This window comes from Ornithodoros turicata, chromosome 9 (assembly GCF_037126465.1).
Source record: "Ornithodoros turicata isolate Travis chromosome 9, ASM3712646v1, whole genome shotgun sequence".
Classification (NCBI taxonomy): Eukaryota; Metazoa; Arthropoda; class Arachnida; order Ixodida; family Argasidae; genus Ornithodoros; species Ornithodoros turicata.
Window position 1 is genome coordinate 14,995,883 of NC_088209.1, and position 21,844 is coordinate 15,017,726.

Here is a 21,844-nt window from a genome sequence, read left to right on the forward strand (position 1 = left end):
TAGTTCCGTGGGACTACTGAACTATCTTAGATGGAGGTATCACATCCCCTACTTCTTGTACACCATCATGACACGTCCCTTCCTTTTTCACGCAGAACTTTTCCATGCCCGTCGAGTATGTACTACGACGAGTTACTTATTAGCGGATACGCAGATATTCGGAAGTCAGCAATTTCACGGTTGATTCTAAAGCAGCTGCAGGGGCACCGGCATAAATTTGTTTCATGGTGTCAGCGTGATACCTGTAACTGGTGTCATGGTTACTCCTGAGTAATGGAGTAAAGTGGAATTCCCTCCGGGAGGGTGTAGGTTTTGCTCCAAGTAGGAGTGTTCTAAGGAACAAGTCATTTACTCCCCTAAAGGAGTTGCGGCGTCACCATTTTTTCTCGGAGTACCGTAAGCTGTAGCTGTGTGCTAATCTTTACTTTTCGCAACCTACGTGTGAGCGAGAGTAAGTGTTTTGGATGTAGCTCTGTGTTTGAGTCCAATCGTTCAGCCACTGACCGTAATCCGTTTGACCCGCCGAGTCCGAATCTTAATTAGCCACGGAGCTCCAGATTTTAGTCAGTGTCGTCCCCCAACGACGAGCTCCGTGACAAGCACGATGAAGCAATGCACGAATATGCCACCGTTGTAACTGCCACGTAAATCCACTCCCAATTGCTATTATAACTATAGATGACGACTTCTTCCACTATCTGTTTTCAGTTTAAGTCTATTAATTGTTGCATCCTTTATACCACGGTGAACCATATGACTATGACACGGGTTGTCTCACCGCTGGGAAGGAGCACCCATGTTACAGGAAAAGACAACTTCTAGGATGAATGTTGCGTTTAATTGCATAGGGGAAGACAATGCTTTGCATACGAATGCCATTCTTTTACTCGTCTCCGCTCAAGTTCGCTGGTAACCAGCTACGCAGTAGCCGCTTTTACATCCGCCCTTGAGCGCAGTCCTCGGATTCTGAAACAGAAAAGTTTATGGAATTGCTCGTTACGAAAATTCGTACAGAGGTTCCACTGGTTGGCAGGGATGTATTGCGAAACAACGAGGGCAAACACAGGGACAAATGGGAGAACTAGAGTGCGCAGCACGCTACCGTCAGCTGAGGATTTCATTGCACAACCATACAAAAGATAGCGTCGTCCATCGTTAATATACGGACACTTTCGTCCCCGACCAAAGTCATCCATAAAGCGCATCCTCCATATTATCGAATGCCGAGGAAATAACAAAAACAACGCTGAAGGATTATTGAAAAGAGTTTCCGAATCAGCGCCTGCTTGAATGTATACTCCGTTGCGCATCAGCAAAACGTCGGCAACACTGTAGAGCCTGCTCCTCATCTTCTTCTTCTTTCTTCTCTTCTTTCTCTTTCTTCTTTTCCTTTTCTTCTCTTCTTCTTCTTTCTTCTTTTCCTTTTCTTCTCTTCTTTTTCTTTCTTCTTTTCCTTTTCTTCTCTTCCTTTTCTTCCTTCTTTTCCTTTTCTTTTCATTTCTTCTCCTTTCCTTTTCCTTTGCTTTGTTCTTCTCCTTTTCTTCCCGTTTCTTTTCTTATTTTTCTTTCCCCCCCTTTCTTACCCCTTTCTCCTTCTTTCTACCCCTTTCCTTTCTTATTTTTCTTTCCTTCCCCTTCCCTTTTTGTTTGGAATAGCAAGCCGACCCTCGTCTGGCTGACCTTTCCTTTCTTTTTCTTAATAAACATATCCCCCCCCCCTGCTCCTCATTGTCCTCAAATAATTTAAGGGTCGTCTCCAGTCCCGCTCGAGCCATAGCAGACGTGACCGTTCGTTTGGCGTTGCTCATGACGACTTGCCAACTTGACAACTGTACCGCCTCTGTTCTCGTAAGCTGCCGAGCGACTGCGCTATGTTTAAGTAAAGGCACAACTCCTTGCACGAGGAACAATCGCCCGTGGACGTGTTCAGTACAGCTATGACGCCATACAGGATTTTCCACGCCTCTTCATGTCTGCAAATAACCCCTTTCCCTCTTATAGTTCTTGTAAACAGTTGCGAAGGAGAGGGCATAGCTCCCTATACGCAGGGCAACGTCCTACTTTCAAAAATTATCGTGTAGAATGTGGGGAGAGGATTGCCCTCCATACCGATACCGTACATAATAACGACACAAAAATACATGGACTGCACATAGTTTGTACAGTGCTGGACCGTTCATTGTGCGAAAAGCGAGTCTCCATATGAACGAGACGAAGATGCATTGAAAAAGTTAGGTCCCCACAAAAATCATCCATAATTCGAGTTGTCCATATTAACGAGGCACGGCTGTATTCTCTATTTGTGTGTGTGTATTCCCCTGATTTTCCACCTCCGATCAACTCTAGTCGACGGCAGCCGAGCTAGTAGCCACAAAATTCGTTTCGTCCCCATTTCAGTTAAGTCCACGTCGTTTTTTTTTTTTTTTAGTTTAGTCGTGGGTTTCACTGAAATGCTGCCTCAATATGCAGCGCGTCGGCTGGCTTGTGCCTTTTTAATTAGCTCCGTTTCCTTCGGAATACATTATTGGGAAACTTGACCACTTATCTGAGCCATGCCGAACGCCACACGCATAGGGTGACTGCTGTTTCGTCCCCAACTTCCACACCTGCACCGTCCGCGTTGCTGCCCAACATTCTAGCATTAATCACCGCGCGAGTTCTTATGTCTAGGACGAGAGCTTTTGTCGTGATTTTCAAACGTCGTCGGGTCTGTCATCCCTCTGAGTAGAGAAGACACTATGTCAAAGGCCTGTCGTTCACTTAGAGCTGTACAACGTAAGTTTACAGCCCTTGATCGAGAGCGTTCGCGCCGGTATTGTGAGACGCTTTCGCCTTTCAGCGGAACTGCCTAGAATTTGGCAAGTTACGCGCGTACCTTGCGCAATGGTCTACCATGCACCATTCCATTGGGGTCACTTCCTGTGGTCCCGAACAAGTCAGAGGTTGACGTGTAGTCACCTTTCAAACTAACATCCCGATTGATAAGAAAAAACGAAAAGAAAACGAGAAAAAACTTCAGTGTACTTTTTTTCCTTTGTGACCAGGCACTGAAGGTTTCTACTTTCTAGTATGACACACCTATCCGACCCAGTTTTCACTTTATGAAACTGGCCGTTACAGTTTTCATACTCTGTTCACCGTTTTGAGAAGCCATCGGACTTCGACACTTATTGTGAAGGGGCCCATTTGTTCGTTCTCAACCACCTCAACTGGAGCAACGTATCGCCCCTGCGGTGAAACTCCCATTCATCATCTCAAAATGAAGTCGTAGTTGTTAATAAACGGTGCTGCAATAGACAAACTCGCCTTAACCGTCAGGAAGAGCCATCCATGTTGGCATGAGCTCTGTATCTGTTTGAGATCATTTCAGTTTAGCTGACTCACGCTGACAATATTTACTGTCAAGTGAAATTTCAGCGTCAGCTTCGTATGTTACTGTTCGTGAAGTGAAGCCGAGGGTTGGTTGTCGCCACCCCATATTTCATATCTTTATGGGTGACTGGGTAGCAGAGTCGGCGAAGCACTGCCGTATAGAGAAAGGCCAATGAAGCACGCCTGTAGCTGCCCCGCAAAAGAGATTCTGCCTGTTTGTGCGAATGAAAATTTTCTTTGGGCTTGTGTCTTTATCTTTATCTCACGTCTAATTTTTACGTCATAGAGCACTGAGAATGGATTTGACGAACGTGCAAATGTTTGAAAAGGCTTGCTCCTACTTTCCTTACCAGACAGACATTGCCATCGGGACGTCTTGCGATCGGGTGGGGATAGTGGTAGCAGTAAAAATGGCAGCCGAATGGTCCCCTGGAATTCTGCATGCAAGTGAATTACGGTTACTTGTAACATGTCATACTACGGTGATCCGCAGAAAGAGATGCTTGGATGTGATATATGAGCATAGGATAGCGCGCAGACGAGAACGGCGAACTGTCTAGTATGCTGTTTCCACCACTTCCGCATTTGCGGCTGCTTTAGTTTTGGTCTTCACTATTCCTGAGTGATAAATGCTTCCCAAAGAACAAAGACTGAATACAGTGGAACACAGGACATGGGATTACCGTGGTATAGTTATATCGATCCCGTAGCACTCGAAGTAAATCGTTCCCGAAGTGATGTACTTATCTGAGGTTTTACATGTAAATCCTCCCAAGAGCCTTTCTTTTCTTTTCTTTCTTTTTTCTTTTTTTTTCTGTTTAGCGAGCAATAGAAACGATTTATAGCCGCAAAGTGTCTTAAATTTATGTGCTCACGCGCGCAGTTCTCTTTCATGTTGCGCGACTGCGCTTGACCAACGGGAAATAACTAGCATTTTACGTCTCAATACTTACGTATAAATAGTCGTGCCCGTGTCCGCATGGCATCCAAGTCTTAGGCGCTGCATAATAAATTGACGTTCGTATAAGGATGACGCTCCTACTGCTGGTGGTGTTTTTTAAACAGAATGTAAACTATGGGGGTCGAGAGAGCAGGACGACATTCACGGATAAGTAATCGGAGGAGAGACACCGCTCTCAGGGCACGTCCCTGGTTATCATTTGCACGGTGCCTTTTGTGACGCACGTCTTCATAATCTCATCTGGAATATTTCCATGCATCGAAAGTTCCCCAGTTACTTAACCCGGCACCGGTGAGTGACTATTGATCTCCAGGGAAGCGGAAGGGAAATGCACAGTCTGGATCTCGTTTTATTGCAGAGAAAGAATTCACTGCAAAGGGAAAGTGGTGCAGTGCTGGACAAAAGTCTACGGAACACGTTCCGGCGCATTCTTTCCTCAGTGTAACATGTTAGCAGCGACTGGTACGGCACGGACTTGCAGACAGGTGACTGGGTTACCTAGGCACTTGTCTCTAAGCCCGTACGGTCCGATTCGCTGCTATAGCGTGTCACTGTCAAGAAGGAATGGGCCGGAGCATGTTCCGTAAACTTTTGTCCAGCACTGTACCTAATTTTCTCGTACCTTGAAGGCCTTGTCTGATCAGTTTGGTGTGTGTCTCGTTTTTGCGAATGATAATAACCTAGGTTGTCTCACACCCGTTTCGAAATCGCGTTCCGATTCAACCACAAGTCACCACTGGGTACCCCCCCCCCCATCATCCCCATTGCCCCATCATCCCCATATCATCGTCATCATGTATTTCTCTCTCTCTTTCTCTCTCTTTTTTGCCACATATATAACACCCTTTTGGAGACATAAACAAAATACAGAAGCCGACACTGAAGATTTTTGTTTAAGTTTAATTTGTACAAGCTTTCGCGTGGAGGTCCACGCTTCCTCAGGTACAAAGTGAAGTGGTGACACACATAAGTATATATAGTATACACGACTAAACACACTGCTGTACAAAGAAAGGGAAGAGGAGAGGAGATATGGTGCCACATGTCTGTGTACAATGAATAGCTGGGCAGACGGATAGGTGACCTCTAACCGTTTAAGAACAGTAAAAGGTGTTGTTATGAACAAAAAGGCTCGCCAACCCAGTTTCGCGGAAGGGGGGGTCAGGAGTATGGGAAACGAGTGGCCCAGAATGGACAAAAGGGAAGGTTACGGATTATCTAACGGAGTACCAGACGATGACTGAAAGTGGGGATTCAAGAATTGTGCACAAATAAATGTAGATATATAGCTACTAAATTTACATAAGCGGATATAACGAGCCAGGACTAAGATTCAGACCATTTGGTGTGAGACACTTGAATTGCGAAATTAAGTAGGACTCTCTATTCTTACGTTTAATGTCGGTGCGGAACCCAGATTCTAGCAATATAATTTTCAAATCAGTTTCAAAATCGTGATTAGGTTGATTGAAGTGAATGGCGACAGGAGTTTGGCGGGCATTTAGGATATCAAATTTGTGGCCATAAAATCTTTTTCTCATTGTGTTGGAGGTTTCACCGATGTATTGTGAATTGCACTTGCAGCAGAATATCAAGTAACAAATATTGGGTGAATTACAGTGGAGTGAATGACGAATTTTCAAACAGAAGTTACCCAAAGTGCTACGGGCAATGGTGGACGGCGCGATAAATTTACAGGTCTGGCACCGTGTACTACCACAGGGATAACAACCCGGCGAGCGCTTCATCATGCATGATGACGTGAGGATGTCGCGCAAATTTTTCGATCTACGGAATGCTACTAATGGGGGAGTGGGAAAAATTTCCTTTAATTGCTCGTCAGCATGTAATATATTGAGGTGGCGCCTAAGAATGGAATTGGTATTGACAAGTGATTTATGATATGTGGTGGATAAAACTACATTATTTAAGTCCTCTTTGCGTTTCGGGGTGAATAAGGACTCCCTGGATAGGCTAGATGATTTGGCAAACGAGTCATGGATGAGTTCAGATGGGTAATTTCTTTTTTCGAAATCAGATACCATTTGCTGAGCATGTTTTACAAAATCAGTCTGATCTGAGCAGATTCGTTTCAGGCGCAAGAACTGACCATATGGAATACTCCTTTTCTGGTGATTGGGATGATAGCTTTCATAGTGGAGATATTGGCGCTTGTCCGTTGGTTTCTTGTATAGTTCAGTGGTCAGCCTACCAGATTTACATGACACTGTCACATCAAGGAAGTTGATGGATGACCTTGAATAGTTACAGGTAAATTTAATTTTGCTATGCAGAGAATTGAAGTGATCAAAAAATGACTGCAGAGATGCCTCATCACCAGACCAGAGGACAAAAATGTCGTCGATGAACCTGATATATATAAGTGGCTTAAGGGGGAAAGAACTGAGGGCTGAGTTTTCAAAACGACCCATGAATAAATTGGCATAATTAGGTGAGACCCGGGAGCCCATGGCAGCGCCATGAATTTGGACGAAGTGTTGATCGTTGAATACGAAGTTATTACAGCTAAGAACTAGTTCTAAAAGGGGGATGATAGCGGGCATGGGAAGAATATCGGAAGGGTGAGAATTAAGGAAGTGTTCAACAGCAGAGAGACCTTCGTCATTGGGAATGTTAGTGTATAACGAAACGACATCCATTGTTGCCAACAAAATGTCAGCATGGTTACTGAAATGGTCATGGACAGCGTTAATTTTGAAAAGGAAATCGTTTGTGTCTTTGACAAAGGATGGGAGAAGGGGTGGGATGTGTTTGATGCAGTGGTCAGCAACTAAGGATAATTTCTCTGTCGGTGTGTTTATTCCTGAAATAATGGGTCTCCCAGGGTTATTGGGTTTATGAACTTTGATCAAAGGATAAAAATTACCTGGTGTGACGTTCTTAGGACGCAAGAATTTGGAAATATGTGACGGGATAAGTTTACTAGTGACGAGTTCATCAATTTTCTTATTAATAAGAAGACAAAAGGAAGGGGTTGGATCCTGATCGATAGCTCTGTAGAATGAGCGGTCACTCAACTGCCTGTCCGCTTCCGCGATATAGTCGGATGTATTGAGAACCACTATACCGCCACCCTTGTCCGCTGGTCTGATAATAATGTCATTGCGGGCTTTAAGATTTCGTAGCGCTACTTTCTCACAATTAGACAAGTTATCAGTGTGTACAATAGATTTCGAATAATTTGTCTTGATATCCTTGTGAACGGCCTTGATGTAATTATCAATAAGGGGGCTTGTTCTAGAGGAGTCCGGCGTCCAGCTAGAGGGGTTTCGGAAGGGCGCAGCATCTGAGCTAGGTTTATCAAACCTAGCTCAGATGCTGCGCCCTTCCCAAAAACTTATCCCGTCGTCCACCATTGCCCGTAGCACTTTGGGTGACTTCTGTTTGAAAATTCGTCATTCACTCCACTGTAATTCACCCAATATTTGTTACTTGATATTCTGCTGCAAGTGCAATTCACAATACATCGGTGAAACCTCCAACACAATGAGAAAAAGATTTTATGGCCACAAATTTGATATCCTAAATGCCCGCCAAACTCCTGTCGCCATTCACTTCAATCAACCTAATCACGATTTTGAAACTGATTTGAAAATTATATTGCTAGAATCTGGGTTCCGCACCGACATTAAACGTAAGAATAGAGAGTCCTACTTAACTTCGCAATTCAAGTGTCTCACACCAAATGGTCTGAATCTTAGTCCTGGCTCGTTATATCCGCTTATGTAAATTTAGTAGCTATATATCTACATTTATTTGTGCACAATTCTTGAATCCCCACTTTCAGTCATCGTCTGGTACTCCGTTAGATAATCCGTAACCTTCCCTTTTGTCCATTCTGGGCCACTCGTTTCCCATACTCCTGACCCCCCCCCCCCCCTTCCGCAAAACTGGGTTGGCGAGCCTTTTTGTTCATAACAACACCTTTTACTGTTCTTAAACGGTTAGAGGTCACCTATCCGTCTGCCCAGCTATTCATTGTACACAGACATGTGGCACCATATCTCCTCTCCTCTTCCCTTTCTTTGTACAGCAGTGTGTTTAGTCGTGTATACTATATATACTTATGTGTGTCACCACTTCACTTTGTACCTGAGGAAGCGTGGACCTCCACGCGAAAGCTTGTACAAATTAAACTTAAACAAAAATCTTCAGTGTCGGCTTCTGTATTTTGTTTATGTGATCTACAGGACTTGACTCCCCTCTTCGTATACGCACCCTTTTGGAGAGTACAATTACGCTGAAAAGGATGTCTCCTCCCTCCCTCAAGGGAGTAGCATAACACCTTTCTCCCTACTGGAGAGTAATGTTACTCCCCGGCAGGGAGAAGGTGTTATGCTACTCCCTTGAGGGAGTGAGGAGACACCCTTTTGAGCGAAATTGTGCTCTCCAAAAGCGTGTTATATACAGTGAACCCTCGTTATTATGACCATGGTCGTCCCCGAAAAATTTGGTCATAATGCGGAATTGTCATATTAACGGGGGGCATTTGCAGAGGTTTCACTGCATTGTTCCCAAGGTCGTAAAGCGCGTATGTCAGATTATCGGGGGTCATATTAACGAGGGTTCACTGTATGTGGCAAGGGGAGGAGTTAAAGTGCACCTTTTTTTAAGAGCGTAGATTATCTTTTAACGTAATCTTTGATTCCCGTGAGGAGAAATTTGGGCACTGTAGTGCGCCATTAGTCGCATAATTTTATGGCTGCTTTCTTTGGTGACAAGTCCCATTTGTAATCTACCCGATTTCTCACAACAGGTCTGACTTTTCCTCTTCAGCAAAATCTTTGGTGACAAGCATAGTGCACCTTTCTTTTTCACTACTACTGCTGTGGTAGTGAGGGCAAAAAGCACGTGATCCGTCTTCGCACTCTGGGGCGATTCTGTTGATATTACAACTTCCTGAGCCAGTGAAGTATACGCTTACCTCTTAGCTTGGCCAACCTATCATACACTGAGTTATTGTAGCATACCCCATCGTAGCACCTGCCTAAAGTAGCTTTGTCAAAAACCTAAAAGAAAATAGCGATGATGAAATGATGATAACGTCGTATATTGATCAATACAATTACACAATTACAGTGAACTTTGGGGGATATGTAAGGCTAAACGCACAGGCCACACTCTTAAAAAAGGGTGTACTTTAACTCATTTCCTTGCCACATATATAACGCTCTTTTGGAGAGTACAATTACACTCAAAAAGGTGTCTCCTCACTCCCTCAAGGGAGTAGCATAACACCTTCTCCCTACCGGGGAGTAATATTACTCTCCAGTAGGGAGAAAGGTGTAATGCTACTCCCTTGAGGGAATGAGGAGATACCCTTTTGAGCGTAATTGTACTCTCCAAAAGGGTGTCATATATGTGGCAAAAAAGGAGTTAAATTACACCCTTTTTTTTAAGAGTGCACACGGCAGGCACTGTAACATAAGCAATTTGTTCGTCTGACATGATGGTATGATTTCGAGTTATGAACTCCACTCCATTCCTGAGAAGTTGCAAGAGAACGCGAGTGTTCATTACAGTACAGTGGTACTGAATATTACGATCTGGCAATGACCTGGGTCTCGAACACCATACTGATATGTAGAGGGCGGACAAGTATGCGCTATAAACTCCCGAAATATGCAACTGTGCACTGAAACTCCTCGAAACATGCGGTTAAAATCCTCATTACATTTACCTGTTTTTCATTGCTTTTTAAGGATAATTTATTCAACGCACGAAAATGAGTGAAATTTAGATGTTAGGCAAGATGTTGTTTGACGACTATCTAAAACATACGATGCAATGTGTGATGAACATGTACAGTCATTTCAACCGTACCATTTTCAGTACCAAGAATTATCATTGTTCTTTGTACGGAATCAATACACCAAATGTCTATTTAGAAGAAAAAAAAAACACGTAAACATGTTATTAAGGACAACACGGTTACATGGAAACAACCTTCGTTCTGCAGCGCACAACGAAGAATACTTGCGCCACAGATATAAATCATGCACTCAAGGCTTTGCGTTCGTGATTGGTAGAGTAACTCTAACGCAGCCTGGGTGGGGGGGAATGTTTTATGCAAAGTAAAAAAAAAGGGAGGCTAGCAAATGGACGAAACGCTTCTGATTCTGAACGAAAAGATTCTGAGGTCTTCCTGCACAGTCTCTCAGGAATGGACAGTGTCATTCAGAAAACGCTGTTAAAAAAGCAGCAAGTTTATGTTTCGGGATACATTTCCTCTTCTGCGTGAACTTTGTTTCCTACAACAACGTGTGTAAGGGTTATTTAGAAGGTGTGCACTTCAGGAAGCAATCCAAGACAGCATTTAATACTATAAACCGCATTTTCCCAGTAAATGGGACTGAAAAGAAGTGTACATGGGTCCGTTCAAAGGGATTCTACTTGACTAATTCCCCATCTCAATTACGCACTGTATTTTACACCAGACAGAAACGTATCGTCACATAGCGTTTAGCAGTGTTCCACCTTCCTACACGAGGAATGCCGTAGACATATCGTGGATCACACGCCCTGTAAAACAAGTAACAGCGCACATACGTACAAGACATGGCTCTCGATCCCATTCATTGCGGTAGCACGATTGTGGCCTCATTGGAGCGCACATGTGGCTGCAGGTAGCCAATAATCCATTGTGCTGTAAAAGAGGAACTATGTAGCACAAGTCTCGCACATTAATGTATTGTATTAAAGGGGATCGCCAGGCTCCATCTCACGTCTTGGGATTCCCACGTAATTCATGCCATTGCAGTTTACGCGTCTCAGATCGCATTCTCGCAAAATATATTCTCTCTGTATGCGTCACGAAAGTAAGATAAAATTATAAAACTAATTACTAGTTTTCAGGAGTATCACGTAAAAACGCTGAATCTGTGTCTTGTTTAGTAACGCGATTCCCCGAAGGCGAAAATCGTGACATCCTGCCCGAAGCGCATGCATGAAAGTTTGAAATAATTAATTGTAAATTTCGCTGTCAGATACATCCATATAGTTCTCTCGTGACGAAGAGCCCCCAATTACTATTACCAGACGCACCCACGGGACAATGTGATGGAAATACACATATATTTTTTGTGTATTTGTATTGTACATTACATATTGTACATATTGTGTACAATTCGTATTGAAATTAAATTCAATTAAATCAGCAATTTAAAATATAGCAAATGTGCGGTGTATGTGCATTGTTCTCTAGTTTCTCTCTGAACCGCTAGTGCCACAATCCTGGCAGCGTACGCTGCGAGAAACACTCGAACGAGACCGACGGTGCCTAGTGTCAGCCATGCAGACGCAGTTATTAAGCTTTAAAGGACCCCTACGTAAAGGGAGTTGTAGCCTGTTCGCGCAAGAGGGGGATATTTTATTAGATTTCATTTATTGATCCCCTTAAAGGCCCGAACACATTACATAAGGGCGGCCCAATAGACGTGCAAGAACGGAACAACACAACTCCCAGCCAGTTAATTGTCACACTGCTAATTTACTACTACTAATTATTCATATGACAGAACGCGTGTGTGAAGCCATATAGTAAGCTGGTAGACTCAGCTCGCTACCCAGAACAGACACACACACACACACAGAACGAAACACACAAATAAGTGCGCAGAATGTGTGCCGGAAGCTCTATACTGAATCCCTTTATCGTGTGGCAACTGGCAAGACATGTACGTTGGAGTGACAGGACGCTGTCTTAATGGGAGCAACAGCAACTATACATGAGTGATGATGAGAAGATAATTCTTAATGGGACTTGCGCACACGCCACGTAGTTGAAACAAAAAAGATAACACAATAAGGAGATAACTGCGTGAGCAAAGGAGCGCTCCTTACAGATAAACAACACGGTGCACCACCTTCGATTAAAAGCTAAACGAAATTCTATTATTTTCATACTTTGTTACTGTAACAAACCTAGTTGAAAGCATAGCGTGTCTCTCGTGTTCCGCATTGTCCATTGTGTTCGTTGTAAGTGTAGCAGCTGTACTTACTCTGATATGTGTGTACTCCGCGCAGAGTCCCAACCAGTCCAAACCGATGCACTGCACATTTGCGTCCACAGGAACCGTTGCTGCGGAGAATGAAATCTCACTTAGTTAAAATTCAAACTCTTAGTCGCCGTTTAGTGCCAAAGTGCTCGAAGGGGAAGTGTGGGCTCGCTGTTACAGTATTTGGAGTGCTGTCAGTACTTGTTTTATTAGGACACAACTTTACATAAAGGCGAGCACGTCGCTGCTTTTCGCAGCTTCACCCGCATTCCTTCCGTGGGGTGCACCTCGAAATAAAGCGATCGAAATCCTCGTTGCAGAATAAACAACTGTAAATACACGTTATCTGATTATAAAATGCCCAGTCGCGCGGTGGAATCTGTCAACGACGAACTTATACTAACCTGGACATGAAAATTCAAACACCGAACTTGGACTAGCCTAATAGTAAACTAACCAACATGCTGCTCCGTCGTGTCCACCCTGCTAAGCGACCCCCAAGCAGCACAGTCCCCCACCGCAAGTCGAGTGCAATAGGGGTGGACGGGTAGGTGGAAGGCCTTGAACAAACTCGTGAAACTAAAAAACACTGATAAGACACATACCGTGCAGCCCTATTGCACTAGACTTTCACTACATTGTGCTGCTTGGGACGGTTACTAAAATGTGTATTTCGTTCGTTCGCTAAAACGACTTGTACAGACATCGAAAACCAGTGAATTTGAGTGGTCAAATGGTGATGTCATGTTTTACACACGGCATATCATCTTACGAAGCAGTCGAGCATTCTCCTTGACTTTCCTTGTTTCGAGAACGGGAATTCCGAGATCGGGGATTTCACAACCGGGAATATCGAGGTCCTCCCCTTGTGTGTCTCAAGAAAGAGTAAAGACGCCGTACCATACAAGAGGGTGACATGAGGGTAACGCTGTACAGCCAATGGTATATAAAACCTCTCCCACTTTTCTTTTTTTTTTGTTTTTTTTTTTTTTGTACTTCGAAAGAGACAGCTCTAGTAAATAAGCCTAACTAAGTCTAACAAATAGAACTCCCCGCGCCGAAACACTTTTACATTTACTCCAAATTAAAACAAACGTCCAGTTTTCTACAAGGTCATTCAACACGAAGAATTTATGCACAGTCAAACCCTAGCAAGTAGGTTCCTATCCTCCCTGAGCGCGCTGTTGGCTGCACTGTGGCTGCTGTTTCAAGACGTGGAGCTTCAGTCTGCTAAGGGGTAAATGTCTGGCTTGGAGTTGGAGCTGGACAGTATAGTAGTTACTAACGTAGATACTAGGGTTGGCTGGTACATAAATGAAAAAGTTTTGCGCGCACGATGAGCACAAAGGGAGAGACACACCACGACACCCACAAACGACGTAGTGTGCGTATAGGAGCCGACTGCGCGGGGGTTGCGGGCCTTCAGCCCCTCGAAACTCTTCTGAGGGCCATGCTCCCGCCGAGTGGTTAGGCACCCTAACTTGACGCTCTCTATCACACTACTGCACAACAAAAAAGAAAGCGCACGTCGCGAAAGGCAACAGCAACCCAATTTAACGCAACAAAAAGTTATTTTTTTTAAACAAATCTCCGCTTAATGTCATATTGCGTCTCCGAAGGAACCGACTCTTCCCGGCTTCCTTCATGACACTGCGTGCACTCTTGCTCGCATACCGTCAACAACCCAAAGAAATGAAAAATTTAGGGCGATCGATGGGATTCATGCGACAGAAATGCGTGAGTATTAGCATCCCCGCCCCCGACTTGCATGGTTCAACCTGTGTAGACAAATGCAGGTTGAACCACGCCCCCTTGCATTCCCTTACAACTGTGAGGCATTGTTTCGGTGATGTTTTGAGGTTACATCATGGTCACCATGCCCTGTAGGGTTAAACTTCAAGTGTCGTGGAGAGACTTTACCGCGGCGCTTTTTTATTATTTAGCGGTTAGTCTCACTTGATATCTTTATTAGCTCGCTAGCATACCCGTGTCATATATAAAGGGGCTGCACTGCGACTCGCGTTTTCACCGTGGCACTACCGTGTCTAAAATATTTTCCCAGGCTTTTTTCGTGGCCTACAACTCGCGCGGAGTCACCCCCCGGTAGTGGTGGTGGTCGTGGTTCAACTGAACAGTCTGCATGCCTGATAACCGACAACGCGATGGTGTGAATCTTGCGCAGCATACATTTTTCTACTTTTTCAAATTCATTAAGTGTCTGTCATCCACGTTCCAAAACAGAAAGTCATTTATTTTTCTTTTGTGGCAGGGGTCCACTGCCCGGGGCGTTTTTATGAATCGCCACGACACGGTGTCATTAGACAGGGCGCTTTCTAGCAAGACTCAGCTACACGAGGTACACACGATGTAGTGTAACCGGGACTTGTTTGGTTTTACATGTGCCAGAAGTCGCACGTCGATGGAACGATATCTGATGAAGAAGCGTGCACCTTCGGGTGAAGACCGTGGCGGACAGAGCGGTGCTTCCTCCGGAAGCTTGGATCTACGGACTTCGCACCACCGAGGATAGCGGCAGCTCTTCGGGCGGTGCCGTAACGACTTCTTCCAATCAAGCTACTGCCCCACCTGAATGCCTTCGGGGGGGGGGGGGAAGAAAAGGGCGACGCCACCAGCTCAGCTGGGAGACTCTTTACCTGTGGCTTTCATATGATACCGTCCAAGAAAAGGCGTTCTGTGCAGCTTGCCGCGCTGCTTCGGAGATAAACGTGCCTTTTCCGAACACGCCAAGAGACAAGGATCCTGAACGGGACTTTTGTGGCAAGTGGGATCTCCAACTGGAAGAAAGCTCTCGAGAGATTTCAAGCGCATGAAGCGAAAAATTTCCACAGGACCGCATTGAACGGTTTAAGAGCTGTGAAACAGGGAGCAAATGTCGTGTTGGCCTGTGGACAAGGGAAGGGCAGCGACATGAATGCGTCAAGAAAAGCCCTTGTAACGACACTATCGTACACGATGGAAATTTATGTTCTGAGGCTGGAGCCCTGGAGCGGGCTAACCTTTTCACTGACTTCTCTTGAGACACTATAGTTTCTGCAGCACCTAGCTTGCCAATGGTTGATAATACGCGGCCGTGACGACAGATAAACGCTACACTAATGCATAACGTTCCAGAAAGCAAGCGCGAATGTGCAGCAGCAATTTGAACATCAACGTCAAACTGCCGACGCAAGGAGAGTGATCCCGGACTCACGCGATAACGGCGTTGAAGCGAACGATTTCGTTCCAAGCCGTTCACAGTGGTTCTCGTTACTACACTCTAGGACCCGAGGCGGATAAGGGACGGAGAAGAGGCGCATATTTTGCTGCTGTTGTTAATTGTCTGCCAGCCTTATCCGCCACACCACCGAAACGTTAACAACAACAAAAAGACAACAAATGACAACAACAAGACAAAGAAAACAAGATTCCCGCACGTGTTCACTGAAAGAAAAGTGGACGTATGTCTTGTTCGTTGAGTGCCTTGCGAAAGAGTGTGGCGGATAGAAGCGTGGCGGATACCAATGTTCCCAAGTTCGCAGCTGTGTCATTTCTGCAGATTGCATCACATCGTGCAACGGTCGGCGTCTTGGTGGTTGGTGGTTAGGGGGACGCCGCTTGTTTCCGAAGCAGTTTGTCGGTTTGTCTCCTTGGCCGTGATAGACTGTGACATCGCCGGCGTTGTGGAAGGCCAGTGTCTAGCGACAAAGAACTCACCCGCAAATTTATCCTTGATGCCATTGCAGGTGAGTTCATAGGACGGTCCGCAGTGCGAAGGAACACATTTTCAACACGGCGTAGAAACTGTTCCCAGTCTGATTTCGTTTCACTCGTGATTTCAGTGTAGAAATCGAATAAAAATTGCGAGACGCACACCAGTCCCTAGTGTTTCTAGGGACAGTTACTGCAACCTGCCTACAACAACCACATTTATTCTTTCTGGCCGATGCAATCAGACACAGATCACTGCGAGTTTTGGAATGAGTATACTCAAAACGCGTTACAGAAATACTAGACAGTACCGTACCGCATTATCGTACCGTACCGTACCGACGGTATACCGCATAGGCCCGCATAACCGGGAAGGGCTCATCAGGGAATCTGTGTTCTTGTCATTCCCCTTACAGATATACACATTGTACCTTGGCATCATCTCCTATCATCCCGAAATAAATTGTTGTTTTACCTTCGCTCTTGGACCGAAGCCAACTGCGCCCCCCCCCCCAGGCAAAATATAAACTCGGCGCCTATGTATGTGTGTGTACCCCTGTAGTGACGGGGGCCCTATGAAAGAATGGACAACACGACAATGCGTCGAGCGCCCTACCCATGGCTAACCGGCGTATTCTTGAACGAGCCTCGACTCAAAACTCGACTCGAGCTGCTCCTCGAGGCCGGTTTTGCGCTTCATAAATCGACCTGAACTCGAAACGCCCCTCGAGTGGAGGAATTCCTCCGTGCATTCCTCGAAAATCTCGAGGTAGCATCGGTGCTACCTCGAGAACGCTCCTCAACTCGAGTTTGGCTGGTGTCATGGCGGAAGACAGGTCGTTCGCTGCGTCCATCGACTGCGTTTTGTGCCACGATGGCATTTAACTGGGTGCTGACAACATTACCACTGAGCGACAACGTTCAATAAGGGGCCATCAAACTCCTTTTGACCATTTTGATGATCACGAGTTCCTCATATGGTATACGGTACCGCTTCATGAAGAAAACCGTACGAAGCCTTTTGGATACATTGCCAGTGGAGGAAAATGTGTGCAATTGTGGGCTGCCTCTACCTCCTGTGCTACAGCTGCCCGTCGACATGTGATTTTATGGCGTTAGGACTTTTCGAACTGCCACGGGAGACATTGTGAATGTGTCAGAAACGACGGTGTGCCGCGTTGTGGAAAAAATCCCACACCTTCTCGCAAGCACACTTTTCAAGACAAGGTGTAATAAATTTTCCTTCTGTCGCGCTATTTAGCACAAAGAAGGTGTGTTTGAAGGATGTTTTCACGCAAAAAGTGATGCAAAAAAAGAAACAGTGCATTGACTGGACATCTAAAAAAAATAAACATCTGATCTGCCTCCTGAATGTTTTCCCGTAATCTTTATACTGCATCAAGCTGGCCCAACCCCTCCTCCAGCTATCACCGAAACGGCTCAACAAATGTTCCATTCATGTTTTTTTTTCTCGTTTTCTTTTTTGTTTGCAGTTATTGTTCCAATAGTACGAATTCCGTTTGTTGGGTGGGATAACAGGCTCTACCGTTTAGGCAGAGCGCGATTGAGGGCCCTAAAAGTTCGGACGACATGCTCGTGGTGACCCCCAAGAATGGTCTCCCCGATTCTTTGCTCGGGATGTTGTTGTAAAATCTGTTTTGTTTGTTTGATTGTTTATAGCTACCCTCAAGGCGTTGGGTAAACGTACCCATCCGCTAACAAACAGTCATTCACGCCACATATTGTAACATTATAGAAGAGTGACAAGCAGTGACATCATCTTACATATTATTTGATACGAGGTGACCATGCCATTAAGCTAGCTGCTGCCGTTGTGGTTGTAATTGCCAGACCAGAAAACTACGAAACCTATCAGTCTGTTTCCCTGTTCGAAACACCTGCACCCTTCTTCAAACACTTGCAGACCTTTCTGTTTGTATTTGTAATGCACGTTGGTCGAAATAAAGTAAAGAATTACATTTATTTTTCATGCCATAAGTGTGTTTTAAGCACGATAATTAACATTTTCGAGTGGTCCCGAAAGACGGCTGGGGACGAGACTACAGCTTTATTCGAGGACGGTTTCTCGAGGAGCGCCTTGGCGGAGGAATCCCCGAAGCGGGTTCATGAAACGCATGCGCTCTTCGAGTGGAGCAGCGCCACTTTCCTCCACTCGTTGCAGTCGAGGCGGAGCGTCGAGTCGAGGCTTGTTCAAGAATACGGCGGTTAGAGTAATCATACGCATCAAAGAAGGTAGGACGTGGCTATAATATTTCTTTTTAGTCTCACTTAATTTCCTTCTTGAAAACCTTCCTCAAACCTGGAGCCAAGGTTGTTTACTTCGCCGTCTGATTTTGGTTATGTGACGTTTAGGTGCAAAATGTCGAGTTATCCATGGTCTCTGAGTAAAAACTTTGCGAGTCTTCTTGGGCACGAACTTTGTTATGTACATGCTCGCAGTGGCCCTGAAAAAATTCCAGGCTATATTAACGTTTATCGTTGTGCTACAGGTCTGGTTAAATTATGAAAGGATCTGCCCTAGAAATATCGTAGAATGTCTGGAAGGTCGATTATGCTTACGAAACTTTATATGGTGCATCTCAAAAGAACCAGCTTGGGATCTGAAAGTCCACCAAGTACTTGGCAGCCCTATTTCAGGTCGAATGCGCTAGACACAAGGAACAGGTCAAGTATTGACGTGGAAAATTATTTAATTCTATTGTAGCTCTTGACAGCTTGGGGTAGATCGTAGCAAAGGGAAATATTCAGTCGTGCATTTCCGTTCATAAAGGTCTCCAACTCCGGTTAACGCTTCCTAATTTATGTTCGGCTGGTTTAAATCACACGCAAGGATAACTTTTGGATGATGTATTACTGTTGGAAACCACGTAATCATAATGTGTTCAAGAAAAGAAGCATGCAACTGCTTGTCGTAGTCGGCCACACTTAGGCGGACAATGTCACGAGTATCGCAAGGCGCTGCTATATGTTCAACAATTATGACATTGCAATGTCAATAGCTTCCATTTGTAACTATGTTATGCTCTTTTTAACATATCGTGATTCTGGTGGTGATGAGGTAAAAGAAAAAGATGGGGATGTTCGCCGCGACAGAGTCGGACTGGCTACTCCAAGACGACTACAAGCATTGAAAATTGAAGCAGATGCACATATGGTGAACGGGTTAACGTGCAAAATGTAGGTCAAATGTCTCAGAACGCGTGTGGGCAGCATGACAGATGTGGAGTAATATCACTGGAGGAGGACACCAAGCACACACTTATCAAGTCATAAGGCGACGTATATTAGGCTTTTTATCTTGAAACTGTATAATATCACGTTACGAGCGCTCTTACACCGCCCAAACCGTGGATAAAATGAAGTTAACATGATTTTCTAGGACCCTTTGTTGCATAACTTAGAGGAGGAGGACGGGCCACCATGTGCATGCGATCAGAATGAACGCGCGGCTCCTGACTCGGGTTTTTGGGTTCTGTTCACTGTTGAATAAAGGTTGCGGTCACTGTGTGCTTCGGTTCGTCTGGCTCGTTTCCAGAACACATTTTGTTGTCGACACCCAGGACCCCCCCACATCGAAGCCATATTGATCCGATAGCCCCGGCTATGGAATGCCTAGCTATGGAACGCCTTAAACGGACCGAGTTGGAACCCGTGGCTTCTTGACACGGACCATGGTTGACCTGACCGACCTATTGGCTCAGCCCGGTCCCTCCTGCGAAGACGTCGAAGCTGTTCTCGAATATCTCATCACGAAACGACAGTCTCCCTTCGACCTCGATCGCTCGATCCTAGAAGCAACCCCAGAAGATGAGTTGGACACAAAACTCAGCGGCGTGTTAGAATACGAATAGAACGTCGAAGCGACCATCGCACGTGCACGTCGGGCACTGCGACACCTCCCGTGTCAGGCGACCGTTGTTCAGCAGCGCTCTGAAGCCTTGAAGTCTGTCGCGTTTCCGAAACTCCAGATGCCAAAGTTCTTGGGCAAACTTCAGGAATGGCTGCATTTCTGGGAACATTTCGACCGGTCGTCGATTCATTCCAACCAGTCACTAGCCGCCGTCGAGATATTCAAATATATGGCGTCCTACGTCGTCGACGACGCGCACCGCGCTATTCCAGGCATATGCACCAATGGAGACAATTACCCATCCGCCGTCGCGACCCTCAAGCACAGGTACGGCCGGCCGGGTTTGCTGACTTCCGGGCACATCGACAGTCTACTAGCTCTTCGCCTGGTGACGTGTTCCGAACAGGTCTCCCAGCTACGGCATTCAGTTCGATGAGGTCTCATTTCGCACGGCTGCGTTGGCTGCGTTTGACATACCTAAGGAGCAGTACGCACTTCAGCAACGCAATGCATCATCACGCGGTGCCTTCCCGATGATCTCTGTGTGCTCTGTCGTCAACGAAGGATACACCATACGGATATTAAACGTCGAGAATGCACCGGCGATGGAACATGTCTATCGCATTCCTCAACGTCCAAGTCGAGACGCCGGAAGAAGTTGCAATAACTCGCGCAACCGGGCAGGTCTCCCAACGTCAGAGCCGCAGTCCAAGCGATCTCCCTCGCTCAGCGACTGCCTCAGCTTTAGCCGCTACGAGCGGGCGTGCACCGGGGCTAACCGATCAACACCTATGGGCCCTTTATCTCCCCTTTATGTAAAAATACACGTCTATGACTGACTATAAGATTGCAATTGAAGCGGACCAACTTGCAAGTCGTCCCGCAGGTGGAACCTGCGGGGCGGGTCCCAAAAGTGGAACAGCATGCAAGTGGTTGCAAAAGAGGAACCGCTTGCAAGTGGTTTTTAGAGTGGACAATTCCCAAGTGGTTAGCAATGGTGTATTTGTTTCATAAACATCTTGCAAGTACTTCCACTTGCAGATATATTTGACCTGGGCACTATCTCGTTTGTGACTGGGAAATCTCGAGTTGCACCCCTCAAGCGACAGACACTTCCCATGTTTCCCCGACACCGTTTCCGAAAGCGCACGCGATTCTTCGCCCCACACTCTTAAAAATGAACTTCACCGCATAGCACGCTCCTAGCCAACCATCACGTCGAATGATATCGTTATCTTCCCTGATTTGTTGAAAACGGGAGGCGTACGCCTTTTCTGTGACAATTATGAACCGCATAAGTGTCACAGAAAAGGCGTACGCCTACGGCTTTGAACAAATCAGGGCACATAGCGATATCATTCGATATAATGGTTGGCTAAAAGCGTGCTATGCGGTGAAGTTCGTTTTTAAGAGTGCACGCGTTGACGCGGAACCGCACGCGTGCGTGCGCGTGCGTTGGCTTTTAACGGAAACGGGTTCGTCGACGGGGATGACCCTTTCTTCGAGTTTTAAGTAAATTTCATTCGAAAAATATTCATCATTATTAATCTCCGTGGCATGGAGCCAATATTCCATTGAAATTCTCTGTCATCACGAAAGAGTTCTTAAAACCTTCGCGTGTCAAAGTGAACGAGCTGAAGCTTGCGTATTGTTAAATTGCACATTCTACAACTCAGATTGTAAATTGCAACACCCGTTCAAATGTTAATTAAAGGGGCACTAAAATGCAAAAACAACTTGCTCTCAAATGAAAGTCAGTGTTTGAATTAGTATAATGCAAGCGAAATTAGATCACACAGCCCTACTGTTTAGAAGAAAAATGCAATGAAAACAGAACCACCTTTGGCGGCGACGAATGGAATCCCCAGGAAGCAAAGATTGGCGGCATCCAATGAGACAGCTGGAGAAGCGCGT

The 21,844-nt window shown here is 45.5% G+C and overlaps 1 protein-coding gene across 1 annotated transcript; it reads right to left on the bottom strand.

Annotated features, from left to right (window-relative positions):
• Positions 1–822: 822 nt before the first annotated feature.
• Positions 823–16,759, bottom strand: LOC135369412 (uncharacterized). Its single transcript, XM_064603005.1, has 7 exons — positions 16,687–16,759; positions 12,355–12,434; positions 10,908–11,000; positions 9,279–9,363; positions 4,326–4,372; positions 3,723–3,809; positions 823–966 (listed from the first exon to the last, which is right to left on the bottom strand). The coding sequence occupies exons 1-7, from the start codon at positions 16,757–16,759 to the stop codon at positions 898–900; spliced, it is 534 nt and encodes a 177-aa protein (XP_064459075.1). The 3' UTR covers positions 823–897.
• Positions 16,760–21,844: the final 5,085 nt, after the last annotated feature.